The sequence below is a fragment of the Chenopodium album genome, chromosome 10 (genome assembly GCF_948465745.1).
Source record: "Chenopodium album chromosome 10, dcCheAlbu1.1, whole genome shotgun sequence".
Taxonomy (NCBI): domain Eukaryota; kingdom Viridiplantae; phylum Streptophyta; class Magnoliopsida; order Caryophyllales; family Amaranthaceae; genus Chenopodium; species Chenopodium album.
The window spans coordinates 5,018,514-5,035,406 of NC_137843.1; the positions used below are offsets into that span (position 1 = coordinate 5,018,514).

The window sequence follows — 16,893 nt, forward strand, 5'->3', positions numbered from 1 at the left end:
TTTTTACGATGTTATTCTGCTGAACAAGAATGTCCCCAAATGCCTCCGGTAACTCGGTTTTGAAGCGGGTAATACTTCGACATTTCCTTAAATGTAGGTTACCATATTTGATTTGATAGTTGATAATCCTACTAACTTGAAATCATTTTAACATCTGATAATTCTGATTTAAGTGTTTTCCACCAAAGTCGAATGTGACCTATAATTTCTAAATGGACAATCATGAAGCTTTCCTTTTTTTTTTTTTTGATGAATTATGAAATATCTCTAGTGCCAAACCATGTAAATAATTGACATACCAAAAATTGACCGACCAGAATTCAACATATATATCCTTTACTTCACAGTCACCACCACATATAATATGGTTCATTTTATTTACTGTAAAGAATAATGATACAATAGTGAAACGTCCAATAATAGAAAGATTTGAATTTTCAGTCTTTTGACTGAGAAATACTTCAATACCATAATAAAAGTCCTCAAAATTTGTGCACCATTAATTTAGGGTTGAAGAGAGAGAAAGTAGATGCAATTGATTAACAATTGACAGTAGTTATCCGTTGCATCCTCAGCCTTTAATCTTAACTACACACATGCTCTTCTTCAATTCATTTTTATAGTACAGCCACTTGCATCTACCATTGGAATTTAGTTGTCGCATTACAAATTTAAATTATTGTACTTATCAACTAAAGCTCTTATGAATTTGCGAGTAACATTTAACATGTGTACTACATTACTAATATCTAAACATGATTAATAAATCATTAGCTACTAAAGAATGTAAAATTAATACTCATCTTTATAATACACTAATTTAATTACCCGATAAAGAAACAAAATCTGAATCAATAATACAAAAGAATAATAATTCTAATTTGTTTTTACTAGAAACAAAGAAGAACAACAGAGGAAGAAACCATAAAACCATAAACCAAGATTAAAAACCCAAAATAAAGTGCCCAATTTCTCTTAAACTTACCAAAATAACTCTCAGGAGGTTCTTGATAATGAATTTCAAAATCCTGCCCATTAACAAAACAACCCTCATCGTCAACATCATTATTAATTATACCAAACGACGCGTGATTTCTTGTATCACTATTAATCATAGTGATCGTCTTAAGCTGCCTGAGCTTATCAGTAGCAAGACCAAGAGTAAGCTTATGACACCTTCTTTGATACTTGAAAGCATTGATGCACCTAAGAGTTTGTGCAACAGATACATAGAAGATGAGATGAGAAAAGGAGAGGAGTGAAATGGGGATCCAAGAATGGCGGCATTGAAGGCGAGTGCTAAGCGAAAGCGAAGCAAACACTAAGGAAAGAAAGAGGAAGAAATGTTGAAAGAGCTTCCAAAGTTGCTTCTTTTGGTGGTCTACTGCTCGTTTTTTTTCAAGGGTTTTTTCGAAATGGAGTTGGATTATTGTGTTTAAGGTTTGAATTGCGGTTTCTTTTGGGATTATTGTGGGTTCTTGATTGTTTTGTGTTTCATATTCTGCCATTTTTTTGGAAGAAAGAAAGAGAGAGTGGTTTGGTTAGTGTTTAGATGGGAAGAGTGATGACTGATGAGAGGTGTGCTGCTCATCTGAATAAGATGGATTTGGTTTTGTTGTTTTTTTTTATGAAAGTGTGGGTATTATAATATGTAACGGTAATAAAGTTGGAATCACCGTATTTGTGGGGCATACCCTTGGCTCATTTAGTCATCTTACACAGCATGTTGACTATATGGCTCTTGGTTCATGTAATCATGTTGATGTAGCCTCGGACATCCCGGAGCATCCGGGCCACCAGGTGGCGCGTAGGGTGGGGGTGCTTGTTGATGTGCGTGCCACTCGGGTTTCCTCATTTCACGGGTAATTGAGTTTACCTTTAAGAAAAATAGAGTATATTTCAGTATCTATATGAAGTGGTTCTTAAAAAAAAATTGCTTACTTGATTCTTGTATGAGTAAAAAACAATTTTATTATCTTTGAAATAAGATTATAAGAATGCATCAAGTATTATTTCCTACATTTTTTCAATTAAATTACCAACATATTTACATTTAAGGCATAACTTATTTACAATCAAGGCCTAAATTTCTACTCCGTAAAAAATTTGTAAAGAATAGAATATATAGATAACGCATTTATATATGTAAAACATTTCTACAACAAACGATTTTCTTTCAATATAATGGTAACTTGAAAAAGTGATGCAATATAATTTGTAACTGTTTCCGAAGTGAAGGGAGTACAGTAGTATACTATTGAATGATGAGACTTCCTATTCATTATCCTATATCATATTATTATTCATGATAACATTCCTTGAGATGATGCAAAATTAATTATTGATGATTAATCAAACATAAAATTAAAAATGATGGGGCCTGGTAAGTGAGCCAAAGGAGATAATCTTCCAGACAACTTGATATTGATGTGGTGAAAAGCCCGTAATGTCCAAGACCATATGGACCAAACCCACTGGCCCGACCCATTAGTCCTTTTCATGCTAGAGGTCTCTATAAGTACTCGATTCAAGACTAGAGGCACATTTTACACATTCCTTTTGCCCTGCATTAGTTGCACCGACCAAATTACGATATTATGCAAAATAATTAATTACGGAGTACAATATTAATGAAGAAAAAATCTCCAGAAATTCAAGTGAGGCTAGATATAATTTGATAAATTATAGATTCAGAATGATTTATACAGAGTATATAAGCATAAGGAAATTAAACAACCAACCATGCTGATCAAAATTATGAGACCCCAAGGGAAAAAAACAAGAAAGATTTGGTCTTATGGAATATTGCTTTCCTTTTTGCCTCAAAATAAAAAAAAAAAAAAAATTGCTTTCCTTTCATTCCTTCCTATGCAGTCGCAACTCGCAATCAGTTCTTCAAGCTCCCCATCTCCAATTCATAAATTTTCTCTAGCTAAAGGCTTCGCCTAGGATACATAAATACCTCAAAATTCAGAAGTTCACTTCAGTTCATCAATCTCAAAAACACGAGCAGTCCCATCAAGAGAGACAGAAACAAGGAAATTCCTGTCAGCAGAAACACTCAAAGATTGAACGGGTTCAGAGTGTCCACTGAACGTTCTGACAGCAGTATCCTCTCCGGAAAGACTATCCCAAACTCGCACTTTACCATCAACAGATCCCGTCGCTATAAACCTTGATGTCCCAATCCATGTCAGGCATGTTACCCCATCCTGCTTAAAAGTAAAGGGTAAAATAGTTGCAAATATACAAGACAAACAAAAAAAAGTCCACAGTATCAAAACAGCCAACATGAATGGCCAAGCCAAATTTAAGCAAACCTCGTGGTGATATGTACTGCGAGGTTCTGAATGTTGAAGATCCCACACGATTAGTTTATGATCCAAGCTTCCAGTTGCCGCCCATGGACCGCTGTAGTAGTAGTAGATTAGTGAGGTTAAACAGTAATTGATGTTCAAAAAAAAGGGAAGAGAATGCACAAGGGTTTTGAGAGTTTGAGTCATGCCCAAAACTATATTTTGCCTAATATCAGCAGGTTCCAGCCTATATTTCATATGCAAAAGCAGAATACCAATTGGTTATGGAATATTTGATTATTTCCATGCAAAGTAGAAAATCTGGAGAGTATTCACATACGACTCCAGCAAACAATCATAAAAATTACTCATCCTCCAATTTGCTCCTGCCATTTTCAAATCCCTAACTACTAAGATTCTCTCTACCTATTCATGATGCTCATGTACTGTTAGTACAATATTTAGAAAGTTACATGTTATTTAGAAAGAAAAAACCATAACTCCAGATGAAATTCGACAGATTACTAAAGTCGAAACTTCATTAAACTGAAGAATAGATTTTCATTTTCCATAATTTTTGCCTACTTGGGAACATGGGGTGAACAAATAACACCACTTCACTGCCAGACTAACTGCCACATATAGATCATACCACAGAGCAAGTTGTAATCTTGACACATATAAAGGTCGACATTTGCTAAAACAATGCTTGTATGATACTCATCAGCCACAAACAAAAGATGCAACAGAAACAAAAAAGAAGACCGACAAACCTTGGTGAAAACCCAACACATTCTACTGAATCTGTGTGAGCCCTAAGAGAGCTAATCACCTGCACAAGTAGGATCTTGTAAGTTCCTGACCACCAAAAAGAGCATAAACAATGTAATATTTCAATTAGAGAATTTAGACACCAAATATGATCTTCAAATGCAGCATGTTCCCCAGAACCCACAAATAATATATTGATGAGTAGATACAGCTTTATGCAACAATAAAAGTATACAGATTCCAGGTAGCAGTAGGTTCACCAAAAAATGATTGTAAATTCAAAAACGGTAATTAAAAAGTAATGGAAATCATGGAATGGGTGAGAGAAAAAAAAAAAAAAAGTTTCCATTTTTTTTAAGTTCCATCAAGATTACCCTGAGTTGCAGCAACTCTTGAAATGCATGCTCCAGAGAACTCATGCATCTAGTATATTGGCTACCAACTTACAATTTAAGTTTTATTTGAAATTTAACCACTGTGATGAAGTGATGTGACTTAACTGAAAACCAACCTAAAGTTCCCCCATTTGGCAGCTTAAAGTAAAAAGACATTCAGAATTATTGATAATATTCAAATTCTTATTGTGTAATAAAAGCAGTAAGACTGCAAGACCCACAGACACAGAACAAGGCCTTTACCATCAAAATTATGAATTATAACATGCCATATGCAGTAATGCACTACCAAGCTGTCATTGCCAATTGGGCCACGAGAACACAACAGACACATGCATCACTATCAAAGAAAGGTAATTAGATCTTCGATGGTGCATATCACAGATGGCATCAGAAAAGAAGCAACTACCTAGAGATCAAACTTTTCAATTCCGTAAGAAATGACACACTATATAATGTTAATATTGTTAATGGAAAGGGATTGAATTCTTGTGGGCAATACGAACTTACAGAACCAGGATGAAGGGTAAGATTTAATTATAAAAAAGTAAAAGCATGTCTAACCTTCCCTGACGAAATATTGACCATGTGAACGTTATGATCCTTCGACCCAGTCAAAACTATAGCCGAGTCGGGGCTTATTGCCATGCAAGTTATTCCATCAGTATGATAAGGGTGACCTGGATCAAAAAGCTAAATCCATCAGTGAATTTCCCCTAAGTTTTAAAGGATGAATAGCATAAAAGACAAAGCCCAATCAGATCATGCTCAAAATATCAGCATAAGCATCTGGAGTATTACATTGTGAGATACACAAAATTACAAAAGTATCAGTTAAAACTTATACTTGAATATCAAAGTAAGGAGAAAACAGGTGTCTTTCTAATACATTTTCTTTATAAATAATTCACTAGAACTAAATTGTCTCGTATCTTAACACATTGTTAGAATACAGCTAGTTTACATGTTACTGTTAGAGTGTTAGCTATGATTACTGTTTCTGCTTCATTGTTCCCTTTACCTTATGTCCTTATTCACTATAAAGCCAAGCTTAAGGAGGAGTTACAGTGACATTGCTATTACTGGTCTGTATCTCAACTCCTTGACTAGCTAGAAAGCTGCTAAAATACTTCTTCCCTTCTTAGATTAGACTACTACACTGCTTGAGCACCTCAATAAAGTGATTTCATTGACTACAAACTTTCTTATTCTTTCCTTGGTTTGATTAGGCTGCATTATACACACAAAATTTCAAGATACTTATCATTGATTCACCTAGACACAATTTGCACCTGAGAATTTCTAAAATATTTTTACTGATATGGGGGGAATCAACAGTTTTTCCATCCTGGTATTCTCTCAATTGCGTATGGAAGTCAGATCCGATGACAAATAAGTGAATAACAATTGCATTACCAGCTTAGTGACACAGATCAACACAATTTCTCACATTAAACTTTCAGGTGCAACTAGCAACATGATGCAGATATTCAAGAAAGAAACTGGAGCCTCTTAAATGGTACGAATATTTTTGATACCTCAATATTGAAGCACATCATCTATAATGCAAAATCCAATGTATCCCACACAGCCACACCAGCCTTGACCAAAAAAAAAAAAAACCCAGACATAATTTGCTTCAAGCCTTCAATGCAAATTGCAAACTATGGACTATGGAGCACAACAAACACATCACTCTCTATAGTGTTCTAGCTACTTCATTTTTGCTTGCTCATACTTTAGGGTTGATATGTTAGAAGATAAAGGTCATAGCATACCTTTAATTTCATGAATGTTCTCGCCACTTTTTGGATTCCATATCCGCAATGACGCATCATCCGATCCCGTGCATATTGTTTTTCCTTTAGAGCACAGATTAACAGAATTTCAGATAACATTTCGTCATAGAAGAGCAAGTTCAATAAATTAAAATAAAAAAAGCCTCAAATGTATGAGTTAGATTACCATCAGGGGTGAAGTCACCACAAGTCACTACACTTCCATGACCACTAAACATGCTAAGGTAGGCACCCTTGTCAGCATTCCACATCCAAACAGAGAAATCCTCTGACCCAGCTAAGACAAGATGTCCCCTAGGATGCCACTTAACCCACTGAAAAATACACATTTCATTATAAATAAATTATATAGGCCAAATATATGCCAGCACATACATCTTAAATTATAATACCTCAATTCCACCTCCTGGTCCATCAAGTGTGCACTTCAGTTTCTCTGAAGAAACATCCCAGACGTGAACAATTCCATCAAAGCTTCCAGATGCAAGCAACTGCCCATCAGCACTGAAAGAGACACTGGATACTGTCTCTTTATGACCTGGCAAAAGCACAAAATTTTTAGCAAAAAAAAAACCATGGATAAACTACAAGCTCCGTATTGGTAAAATAGCAAATAACATGCAGATCAATCAAAACAGACGAGTTTACCTTGGAGTTCGAAAGCCCAATCTCCTTGACCAATTCTCCACATAAAACCCTTGTCATCACCACCCCCTGTTGCAACCAATGTTGGATCTGTCGGGCTGCAGGCAACCGTGTATACTTCATCTATCCAATAGAGAAGGAAGTATTAAGACAATAGCAAGCAATAGTTTGTCTAGCATATGTGTAGACCAATCAATCTATGCTAACTTTCATCTATATTTCTCAGCAATTATAGAAGCCACAAACTTGCAACTTCTTTGACTAATTTCCCCCTTCCAATCCTACTAATAGGTCATTCTTAGAATGCAACACAGCCACAATAACAATATGGAATCCTTTGCATCAATGTAACTAATTTTACTAGGGCATACTATAGTTGGGGGACTCGTGTCTTACGACGAGAGGAAAGGCATACTCTCATTTGGACTCAATCTTTCTCAGTTTTCTTCTACATCACCAACAAATGCTCACTAAAGGACATGCCATAGATAATCCACAAGTAATTAAGCGGGGAATAATTTGTATCCCCAACCCCACCCAAAAAAAAAAAAATCACAATGCTTACCAACTTTTTTAAATTTATAAACATTAAAAAATAAAAGTTGTAATTTAAGCAATGTACAGAAACTTGCTGCAAAATTGACATTAGAGCTATCACATATCGGTTTCCTTCTTCTTTTTTTTTTTTTTTTTTTTTGTAAGATTAAATATTCCGAATTTTGACATTGAATAGAAAATTAAAGGAACATCAAGTGCAAATCAATATTCAGAAATTTTCCAAACAAAACAACTCCAAGTCCAAACAACAAGAAGAACCCTTAACCTACTAAGACTTTTTTTTTTTTTTTTGTTGAAATATTGATTAGCACCAAAATACAAAGATCATAGCTTTACTATATACTAGATGAATCCCGTGCGATGCACGGTTTGTTTGATTTTTTATTTTATGAGCTAAAATTTGTTGTATATTTTGATAAAATTCCTAATATTAAAAGATAATATTTCATATTTAATTAATTTAAACTTAAAAATCTCATTCGCCAATTTTGCTTACATGGCATTTGAATTATTTAATTTTAAAAGAAATTAATAATCTCTTATTTAATTGGCTACTCTTAAGATTTATAATCGGCGCTGAGAAAATTAGATCCTACGTGGCACTCTAAAATTTCGGGAAAAAACTCCCCTTTATATATATATATATTAGATTGCCTTAAAGTTTAACAATTGTACTAAATTTGCAAAAAATCAGAAAGTTTAACATAAAAAATAAAAAGCACTATTATATTACTCACCAGTATGACCGGTAAATATATGCATAGAATCATCAGCTTCCTCTGCAATTACCCCATCAATACAACACTATTCGAAATAAGACACAATTTTTAAAAAATAAAATAAAATAGAAAAAGCTTTATTTTTTTTCCCAAAACTCTTCTTACCAATATGTTCATCACCATCAGAACCCTGTTCTTCATCTGCTTCAGGAAGCTCTGATTTTAACACAGATAAAACAAATTAATTCAACCCACAAAACAATGAAATTTAAAAAAAAAAAAAAAAAAAAAAAAAAAAAAAAAAAAAAAAAAAAAAATTCAATTGAATGAAATTTGATAGTAAAAGGGTGAAATACCTTCATCGTCAGAAGGGACTTCTTGGACGATATCAGATTCATCGAGAAAAATATCACCTTGTTCTTCAGTTTCTGGGTGATTATTTTGGGGATTCATTGTGTTTTTCCTTTTTATTTGATTTTATAAATGGAACAAAAGATAGAGAAAGAAGGGGTTTTTCAAGGGGTTTTAATGTTTTATACGATGCACTACAATTAAAAGCCAAGCCCACCAAAAGCACATTAATTAAATAAAATATAATTGCTTTTTTTTTTCAAGGGGTTTTGAGTTTTGACTTGTTTTAAGTTTTATTTTATTTTATTTTTTTTGAACGAAAATTGTTTTAAGTTTTAACTACGTAGTAATTGTGTTAGAGCTATTTTCAATAACCACACTTGTATATTTAATAGGTTAGATATGTCCATTCCCATATAAGTCGAATTTGTATTATACTGTATAAAATAATATTTATATAATAAATTTATACGAAGTAATTAATTTATTATGCCTAGTCTGTTGCAATGCCATATAGATATCAATTTATGTTTGGCTAAGTGAAGATTGCTAACTCATACCTTTACGTTATGTAAAGTGTATAGTTGTATTAGTTTCGGGCTGAAAATCACAACTCTATTTCAACCTAATTATCAAACAGTTATGCCAACTCAAAAAGGCTGAAAATCACAACTCTATTTCACCCATTTCAAACAAAGAACATTAGTATCATTATTTAAGTACTGTGAATTGAAATAGTGATTGACAAAATTGCTTAAAGTTCCTACTAGGCCTAATTTTCACACTTTTTTTTATTGCCCCAAACAAACATTACCAACCTTGTGCAAGCACAGGGTCTAAGACTGCCAAAAACTAGAACAGGAGAAGGTATAGTTTTCTACACAAGACATACACTAGTTTCCAGGACTCTATTCTCTATAGCAAATATATACTCGCCAAACGACGGTCATCGACAAAGGCTCGATTTTGAAACATCACATTTTCTTGTAAAACCACAACAGCACTTGGTGATATACACAACCGGATGCATCTTCACTTCTTGAAGTTATATTGACAAAGTTAACCTTGCTCGCATTATGTCCTCATTCAAACGTCCACCGACAAAGGATTGTGAGTAACAACCTGATAAGCTCTTTCAGCATCATTACCAGTCTCTTCAACATGATTCAGTTTATTATCTTGCTTAGTTAGTCCACCTTGTTCTTGCTGTAAAGCAACCTGTTCCTGATGCTGTTGCCTTGAATGATGATTCATCATGTGTAGCAAGAGCTCTTCTGGTCTCAAGTTACTACCAGAATTCTCTGAATTGTTATCCAACCTCTTGGATTTTATGCTGTGCAGTTGGTCAAGTAGGGGGAAGTAAGGACATGTTTTTGAATCAGCATGCCTCTGTTTGTTGCCGTCTTTCACTCTTCTGTAATACTTGTTTATGTTCTCCCATTTCTCCTTACACCTTTTAGCATTTCGATCATAGCCAAAGTTTTTCATTGCCGTCGAAATTTCCTCCCACATAGGCCCCTTTGGACCTACTCTTTGGTACTCCAACTCCATGTTAGTTTTAATCTTTATCAAAGCTTCAACTTCTTCCTTTGGCCACCGTGAAGAGGAATTTTCACCGTTATCTTTCTCTTTCCTACACACAACGCTCATTTCTTGGCTTGGTTTTTCTAGCACTGGCTCAGAGGTTCCAGAAATCTTCCCTTGCTCTAAAACCTTCTGCAAGAAAGCAATGGCTGCATCCTTTGCCGCTGATATTGACCTTTCTTGCATCAAAAGCTCCTGCTCCTTCTTAATCCTATCCATTTGCTGCATCTTCCATGCCTCTTCTCTTGCTTGTCTCTCATGCTCATGTTTATCTAGTGCTTCCAGAAACTTATTTTGCAGAGCCTCTTGTTTCTCAAGTACAGATTTCATTAGTATATCAAAGAAATCAGCCCACTTTCGCTTTTTTGTCCTAGCCCCTTCAGCTTCACTTCCTGAATTAGAGGTAGTGGATGTCGAAATGGTGAAAGAATCCAAGTTTACTGATGTAGGCATTGTCATTTGGGGTACACATTGGGGGTGACTTGAGATTGGAGACACAACATATGCAGTATCGTTCATACAGGTATCCGCTGGCTCAGAAGCTGAAGTTTGGAAAGAACTCTGCTGGTGACCAAGAGCTTCTAACTGATCAAAAAACCGATATGCCTTTCGATTTGTACGATCATATGAGCAGTTTTTCAGTCTCCTATGGTATTTGTATATATTCTCGAATTTCTCTTTACATTTTTTGGCACTTCTATGATATCCAAGTTCAGCCATTCTCCTGAAAACAAACAACATCAAAACTCCACTTTCTGCCAAAGCACCCAATTTGAACCACGAAACAGGTGTACAGCATAGATACATAATCACAAATGCTAGCTACTATTTTCTTACATTACCACAAAGCAAATTAGCAAAACAAGCAACTTCATGAACGATCAAGTAAACGCCATCTTACCAGTTAGTAGTGGTCACTCCGTCACCTCATCTAGTGCTAAAAGAGTTTCTAATAGAAGTTGAAAGCCTTTATTGTATACACTATTGACTATTCCACTCCTATGTATCTTAAAAGTCCTTCATCTCTCTACCAAAAAAAATGTTCAGCAATGAGCAAATTCACACAATTTCTCAGACAGAAATTTCAATTTAATTTATGCTACAAATTTAACTTATCACTATTTCCAACTACCCAAATATAATCACCAAAATTCACACATAAGTTCTCAACAATACAAAATTCATCCATAATCCCAATAGATAATCAGCATAATTCATCAAACTAAACTTCACATGAACACTCTCACTCACTCAATTTATCCCTATCATCAACTTACCATATAATTTTATTACATTAGCTACTTCTTATTTGCATAAAAATCATGCACAAGCAACAATATAACCCAAAAACTTCAACTAACAAAAAAAAGTCACACGAACATTGTTGCAATAGCTACCGAAACCCGGGATCAAATCCCATCTACATCATTGTCCATCTCGGCACCCCTATAAACCAATAAAACAGATACCCAGAAATTTTCACAACCAAAAATCACTAGACTAACACAAAAAATTGAACTTATTTTGATTGAACTGGAATTCATACCTAGAAATTTCATCCCAAAGTGGAGATTTAGACCCAGAATCTCGAAATGCAAAATCCATTTCAGACCTTATCCTAAGCAAAGCCATGGTTTCTTGCTGCGGCCATCTATTAGCTGCTGAATTTCTCTCAGCTACTGCAACTGCAAGCTCTGCAGCACCATTTTCATCTTCTTCCTCCTTATTTTTAGCATTTTCTCTCTCCTCAACTTTCTCTGACTTACCCAACTCATTTTCCCGCCTATCCCCTGAAATTTCCACCATTTCTGAATTTCCCAGCTTCTGAAATTTACAGCCCAGAAAAAAGTTTAATCTTTTAAGTTGGGTTTTTGTGAAAATTGAAGTGGGTTTTTGGGTAAATTTTACTTTTATTTATTTTTTATTATTTGAGATTGATTATTAGGATGAAAATTAATTTGGGGGAAGATGGGTGAAATTAGGGTTTTTTCAAGTGTAAGAAAAAGGAAAATGAAATTAGGTGAGCATGATTTACCAGATTGTGTGGTAAGTGAAAGATGGGATGGTTAATATGTGTGTGTATGAGGTTAATTTAGACAATTTATTAATTTGGATTTGTGGGGCCAAAAATGGAAAAAAATAAAAGTTAATTGGTCAATCATGTGGGCTTGACAATAAAAGATAAAGATTTAGGGTTGTAATGAAATGAGAAAATATCATAACATAGTGTATGGATAGACACGAGTAAGGAGGAAAAAAGTTTAAGCAAGTTGGCATACTTATGCAAGTTACATTTGTCTCATTGATTCTCTTGGTTCATGATTTTACTTCCTTCAATTATGATGAGCATATTTTTAGATGTATAAAATTTTGGTTAATAATTATGATTTTAGTTCCTTCAATTATGGTGAGTATAAAATTTTTAATATGTAGATGAGCTATGTTATTTATGTATGTACCATTAAATTTTAAAAATATATACAATAATGGTTTTAAAAAAGCGATAAAAAAGTATATGGAGTATATTTTTTTTCCTTCTATTTGTAGGTTATATTAAGTGAAAATTAAACCTCAATATTTGGCTGAAAGAATAAATAATTTCAAATCTTGTACACTAAAAAAATTTATAAATTGATCAATGATGCATCAATAATAATTTTGTTCGTAATATAATAAATTTTGAGTTGATACAATTATGATTTTGTGTAATTAATGAAATCCTAAATTTATAAAAAGGTTTCTTCACCTATTTTTGATACTTCTTCGATCCCGCACAAAATTTTACTCATAAAACAACTTTATAGCAATCCATGAAAATAAAAAAGCAAATCCTTCCTCAAAAGAGAGAAGAAGAACCTGGTCTTTCAAATGAGTCAAATCCTCCTAAGGAAGAAGAAAAACCTTGTCTTTCGAGGGATAAATGTTGCTCCTAGAAGAGTAAGAGTTATTATAAACTTAAGCAAGAGAAAAAGCACGCATAAACGATTGGGGCTTTCCACCGATAAAAACCGATGGAAGTCCCACCAAAATTCAACAATGGAGGCTAGGGTTTCAGAGAGAGGAAAGAGAGGCTATGGTTCTAGATATGACTTGATCAACATAATGAAAAGATCCTTATTTTTCATACTTCTAAACTACTCTTATTATAACTAATATTATCATTGAAAAAAGTTAAGTTTGTAAACACTTTTCGGTTATGTAATTTGTCAAAAACTTAATAAGAGTCTCTATCTCTCTTGTAAAAAAGGATGATGAGATGATTAACCCATCAATTTGTTAGGTTAGTGAATGATATTTTCATGGAAATTCCCTTGTTATTGCTGGACAATTCTCTACTCAATTCACTTACATTTCCCTAACAAAAAGGGCATCAAGTTTGGACGGTGTACGTAAATCAACAAGTTACATGTTTGCTTGTTTTTACCAACAATTTGCAAAAAGTCTACTACTATTGAAGATAAAGAAGCCACCCATTTAGGAATATGGACTTATTTTCATATTTTAACTACAGTAATATGCATGTTACTAGCTCATGCTTTCAAAAGGGAAAAAAAAAAAAATTGTGATATGCCAGTTTTTTATGTACGAAAAGTTTGAACTTTGAAGTATGAGTGATTAAATTTCGGCTGGTCAAATTTAAAAATCACTATCAAAACTAGTTGGCAATTTGGCAGTGTTCCAAATACCCACTTCATCAATTCATTATTAACAAGTCTTAAAATTGAAACGTAATTACATTATGTTAATTACTTTGAGGTTATGAAATGAGGTTCTACTAGAGGCACTTTGGAGATAATTATTCCTTACATATACCCATTCTTTAAGTTAACGGGTTAAATTGGCTTGAAGTGGATGCATCTAGATAACTAATCCAACTTTTTTTTTTTTTAATACCGAGTAGACTTTGCATTTTCAAATGGTCTAACCTAAAAAAATACTCGTACCACAACTAGTTTTCCAACAGCCATAAAAGCTAAATATAAAGTTTTTCAGCCTAAACGAGAAGGTTAGCTGTAACAACATATTCTCACTTAAACCATTGAACTCTTTCTCTCTCTAGGAATTAGAAACCCCTGTTCTTATCCCTCACCGCTTCCACCGCCCCTCTCTTTCTCATCCCTGCTCGCCGGCGACAGGCGCGGTTTGCCTAGCCGTCGCCGGCGAGCCCAACCTTTCAATTAGTTTCCTTTCCTGTTTTTGTTTCGTTTTTTTAGTTTGCTTTCTTTTCAATTTGTTCAATAAAGAAGACAAGAAGACCGATTTCCCGTCAACTTCATCGGTTTTTTTTACGGTCGTCAGTGGTGTTAGGTTCCAATTAACCAACGAAACAAGAAGCCAAGGCTATCCTTATCGCCTCCATCGAAAGGAATTTCGTAAGTTGTGCTCCCGGCGGAAAGGGTAAAGTTAAGGCTAGGGTTTCCCTCCCTTAATCCACGGTTCGATTTGGGTGATGTGGTTCTTCTTGCGTTGGCCTATGGCGGCTGTTCTTAGTGGTGGTTTAGAGCTCGACAGTGCTGTAGTTTCTTGTTATCTTCTCTTAGTTTAGAGTTGATTTGTTCTCTGTTTGCTTTTGTTCTTGTTTTAACTTGCGTAGTTTTGCTCTGGTTGTTTGGGCTTTTTGCCTTTGTTTAAACAGTCTTTGGTTTTGATGTTTTGGCTTGTGCTGGGGCTTCCTTTGGTAGTACCTCTTACGGAGAATAAAGAAGTGTTATTTGGGGTCTTGTTGGGCAGTTTTGCTTTGCTTGTTAGAAATTGCAAGGTCAAGTTCAACCTTTCTTGTGGTGTTGGTGGTCCTGTTGAGTGCCTTTATGGGGTGTGACTATGGTTCTCTGGAAGTTATAGGTGAGTGGGTCACCGATTGTTTTAAAGAGGTTTCATTTATTAGTAGTGTGGTCTTCCAGGGGGTAGGTTTCTGCATTTGGAGTTTGCTGGTGGTAGGTGTTGTTGAGTGGAGAGGTTTGTTGTCTCGTCCTGTTTTTTCGTGGTGTTGGGATGATAAGAGTATTCAGTCAGTTACTATCATCCCATTGTTAGTGTTTGTGGTGGCATCGTCAGCCATCGTTGTTAATCCAAATGTTGAAAGAGGCTCCCCATCTTTAAAGTTTGGGGTAAGCAAAGTCCTCCAATGTCCTGCTCTCATTGTTGATAGAGTTGCAGGCAGAGAACTTGCATTGTTGTGCAAGGTTTCTCAGGGTAGAGTCATAAGGAAAAATGACTCTTTTGGTAGTTTTCCCAGACTCCTAGGAAGTAGTTGTGCTTTGTCATCCCTGGGAGTGGAATGGTGTCGATGTTCGGGTTTCCTACAACAGGATGCAGTCTTTCGGTCGGTGTTGGTCTCAACAACTTTACTTGTGCTTTTGCTCTTGGGTTATTGCAAGCTTCAGATCTCTCTTGGTCCATCTCTAGTTTTTCGGTTCAATTGGCTATTCCTGGTCCAAGATGAAGTTTTGGTGGGTTCCTTTTGGTTTTCCCGACTCCGAAGTCAATGGTGTTATGCTAGAGGTGAGCAAACCGGGTACCCGGTCAAATTTTTAGGAACCGGACCCGAAATTAGTTGGTACCGGGTCCTAAAATTCGGAATTGGAATTGGAACCACATCAATCGGGTCCTAAACTTTAGGAATTGGAATTGGAACCGCCGGGTACCAGGTCCAGTTTTGGGTACCCACTTATGTACATAATTATCAAATTTTAATACAAATTTATTTGATCCATTTTCATTTTTAGCGTTTAATACTTATATTTATATATGCATGATTGCATGAAGCTATTTTATTTAGGTTACATATTAATAATATTATTTTTTATTTTACTAACTAGATACATTTAACATATTTCTTTTTTTTTTTTTTAAAAAAAAGTGTATTTAGTTTAATATATATTGGGTAACCGGGTACCCAACCGGTTTCGGGTCCAAAAAATTGGGAATTGGAATTGGAACCGGTTGCAACCGGGTTGAATGTCAATGCTTTCATTTCCTGAAACCAACCCTCAAAGTAAATGATATAAAAATAGCATATGTAAATAAGTTTAAGATCAAGTTCTTCTGTTCTCTCAGTTCCTTTCTTCCCCGAGACAATCTCTAAAATACAATCTCACATGTCGGTTGTTAACCAAGGGTATACCACTTGAGGGAGGGCAAAATCAATCAGATTCTGACCTGAAAAGAATGAATTTCTCCTGAACTTCTCCACCTCCCACCTAGAGCAGCTTCGCTCGCGGTGATCTAATTATTGGACTAGCTGAACTAAGACTAAGTAGATCTTCTAGAACGACTGCCGGACCATTCCATTCATTGTCTTCTTCTCAACCTATCCTCTCCTCGGTGACTCTGAACTACCAAGCCAATCTCTAGTTAAAGGTAGTTTACTTGCTTACTCAAGAGAGTCAAAAAAGAGGGACTACTACTCCTTTTTACCTACTTATCTAACCACCCTTTTTTGCAAGAGACGCTTTGTCCACTTCCTAGCCAAAGCCCAATTCACCACATGAAAGTTTGTCACTATCAATAGCTCCTTACTTAGACCCTTCCTTCCCCATATATTTGCTCACATTCCGGGCGAAGGTCATAATTTGCAGGAACATTCTATGGTCTTAATAAGAGGAGGTAGAGTGAAAGATTCGCCAGGTGTGAAATCCCATTGTATTTGAGGAGTCAAGGATTTGCTGGGAATTCCAGATCGAAGAAGCGGCAGATCAAAATATGGTGCAGAAAAACCCAAATCGATATGAACTGTCTCCTACTCTTTTAATGTAAATGGGGAGCTCACTATCCC

The 16,893-nt window shown here is 35.1% G+C and overlaps 3 protein-coding genes across 4 annotated transcripts; all 3 read right to left on the reverse strand.

Annotated features, from left to right (window-relative positions):
- Nucleotides 1–775: 775 nt before the first annotated feature.
- LOC145563245 (uncharacterized) lies at nucleotides 776–1,549 on the reverse strand. The gene has a single exon (XM_081623693.1). The coding sequence runs from the start codon at nucleotides 1,506–1,508 to the stop codon at nucleotides 891–893; it is 618 nt and encodes a 205-aa protein (XP_081479819.1). The 5' UTR covers nucleotides 1,509–1,549; the 3' UTR covers nucleotides 776–890.
- Nucleotides 1,550–2,644: 1,095 nt separating this feature from the next.
- LOC145563246 (uncharacterized) lies at nucleotides 2,645–8,705 on the reverse strand. Of its 2 annotated transcripts, XM_081623694.1 has the most exons (11): nucleotides 8,540–8,705; nucleotides 8,349–8,399; nucleotides 8,202–8,243; nucleotides 6,910–7,029; nucleotides 6,654–6,799; nucleotides 6,428–6,575; nucleotides 6,241–6,324; nucleotides 5,027–5,142; nucleotides 4,070–4,128; nucleotides 3,321–3,411; nucleotides 2,645–3,212 (listed from the first exon to the last, which is right to left on the reverse strand). In XM_081623694.1, exons 1-11 carry the CDS (start codon nucleotides 8,634–8,636, stop codon nucleotides 2,979–2,981), a joined length of 1,188 nt encoding a protein of 395 aa, XP_081479820.1. In that variant the 5' UTR covers nucleotides 8,637–8,705; the 3' UTR covers nucleotides 2,645–2,978. The 2 variants fall into 2 exon arrangements, with proteins under 2 accessions (XP_081479820.1, XP_081479821.1); XM_081623695.1 differs by lacking the exon at nucleotides 8,540–8,705 and having other exon boundaries at nucleotides 8,202–8,268; nucleotides 8,349–8,395.
- A 484-nt stretch (nucleotides 8,706–9,189) lies between these two features.
- LOC145562021 (trihelix transcription factor DF1-like) lies at nucleotides 9,190–12,154 on the reverse strand. Its single transcript, XM_081622173.1, has 2 exons — nucleotides 11,665–12,154; nucleotides 9,190–10,842 (listed from the first exon to the last, which is right to left on the reverse strand). The coding sequence occupies exons 1-2, from the start codon at nucleotides 11,922–11,924 to the stop codon at nucleotides 9,621–9,623; spliced, it is 1,482 nt and encodes a 493-aa protein (XP_081478299.1). The 5' UTR covers nucleotides 11,925–12,154; the 3' UTR covers nucleotides 9,190–9,620.
- Between the last annotated feature and the right edge of the window lie 4,739 nt (nucleotides 12,155–16,893).

Bases quoted from the DNA above. Each gene is read 5' to 3' on its own strand.
- LOC145563245 (XM_081623693.1), bottom strand. From the start codon at position 1,508: ATGGCAGAATATGAAACACAAAACAATCAAGAACCCACAATAATCCCA.
- LOC145562021 (XM_081622173.1), bottom strand. From the start codon at position 11,924: ATGGTGGAAATTTCAGGGGATAGGCGGGAAAATGAGTTGGGTAAGTCA. The intron at 10,843-11,664 runs GTATGAATTCCA...GTTTGTTTTCAG, and splicing joins CTTTGGGATGAAATTTCTAG to GAGAATGGCTGAACTTGGAT.
- LOC145563246 (XM_081623694.1), bottom strand. From the start codon at position 8,636: ATGAATCCCCAAAATAATCACCCAGAAACTGAAGAACAAGGTGATATT. The intron at 8,244-8,348 runs GTAAGAAGAGTT...GGGTAATTGCAG, and splicing joins TGATGGTGATGAACATATTG to AGGAAGCTGATGATTCTATG. The intron at 7,030-8,201 runs GTGAGTAATATA...TCTATTGGATAG, and splicing joins TATATTTACCGGTCATACTG to ATGAAGTATACACGGTTGCC.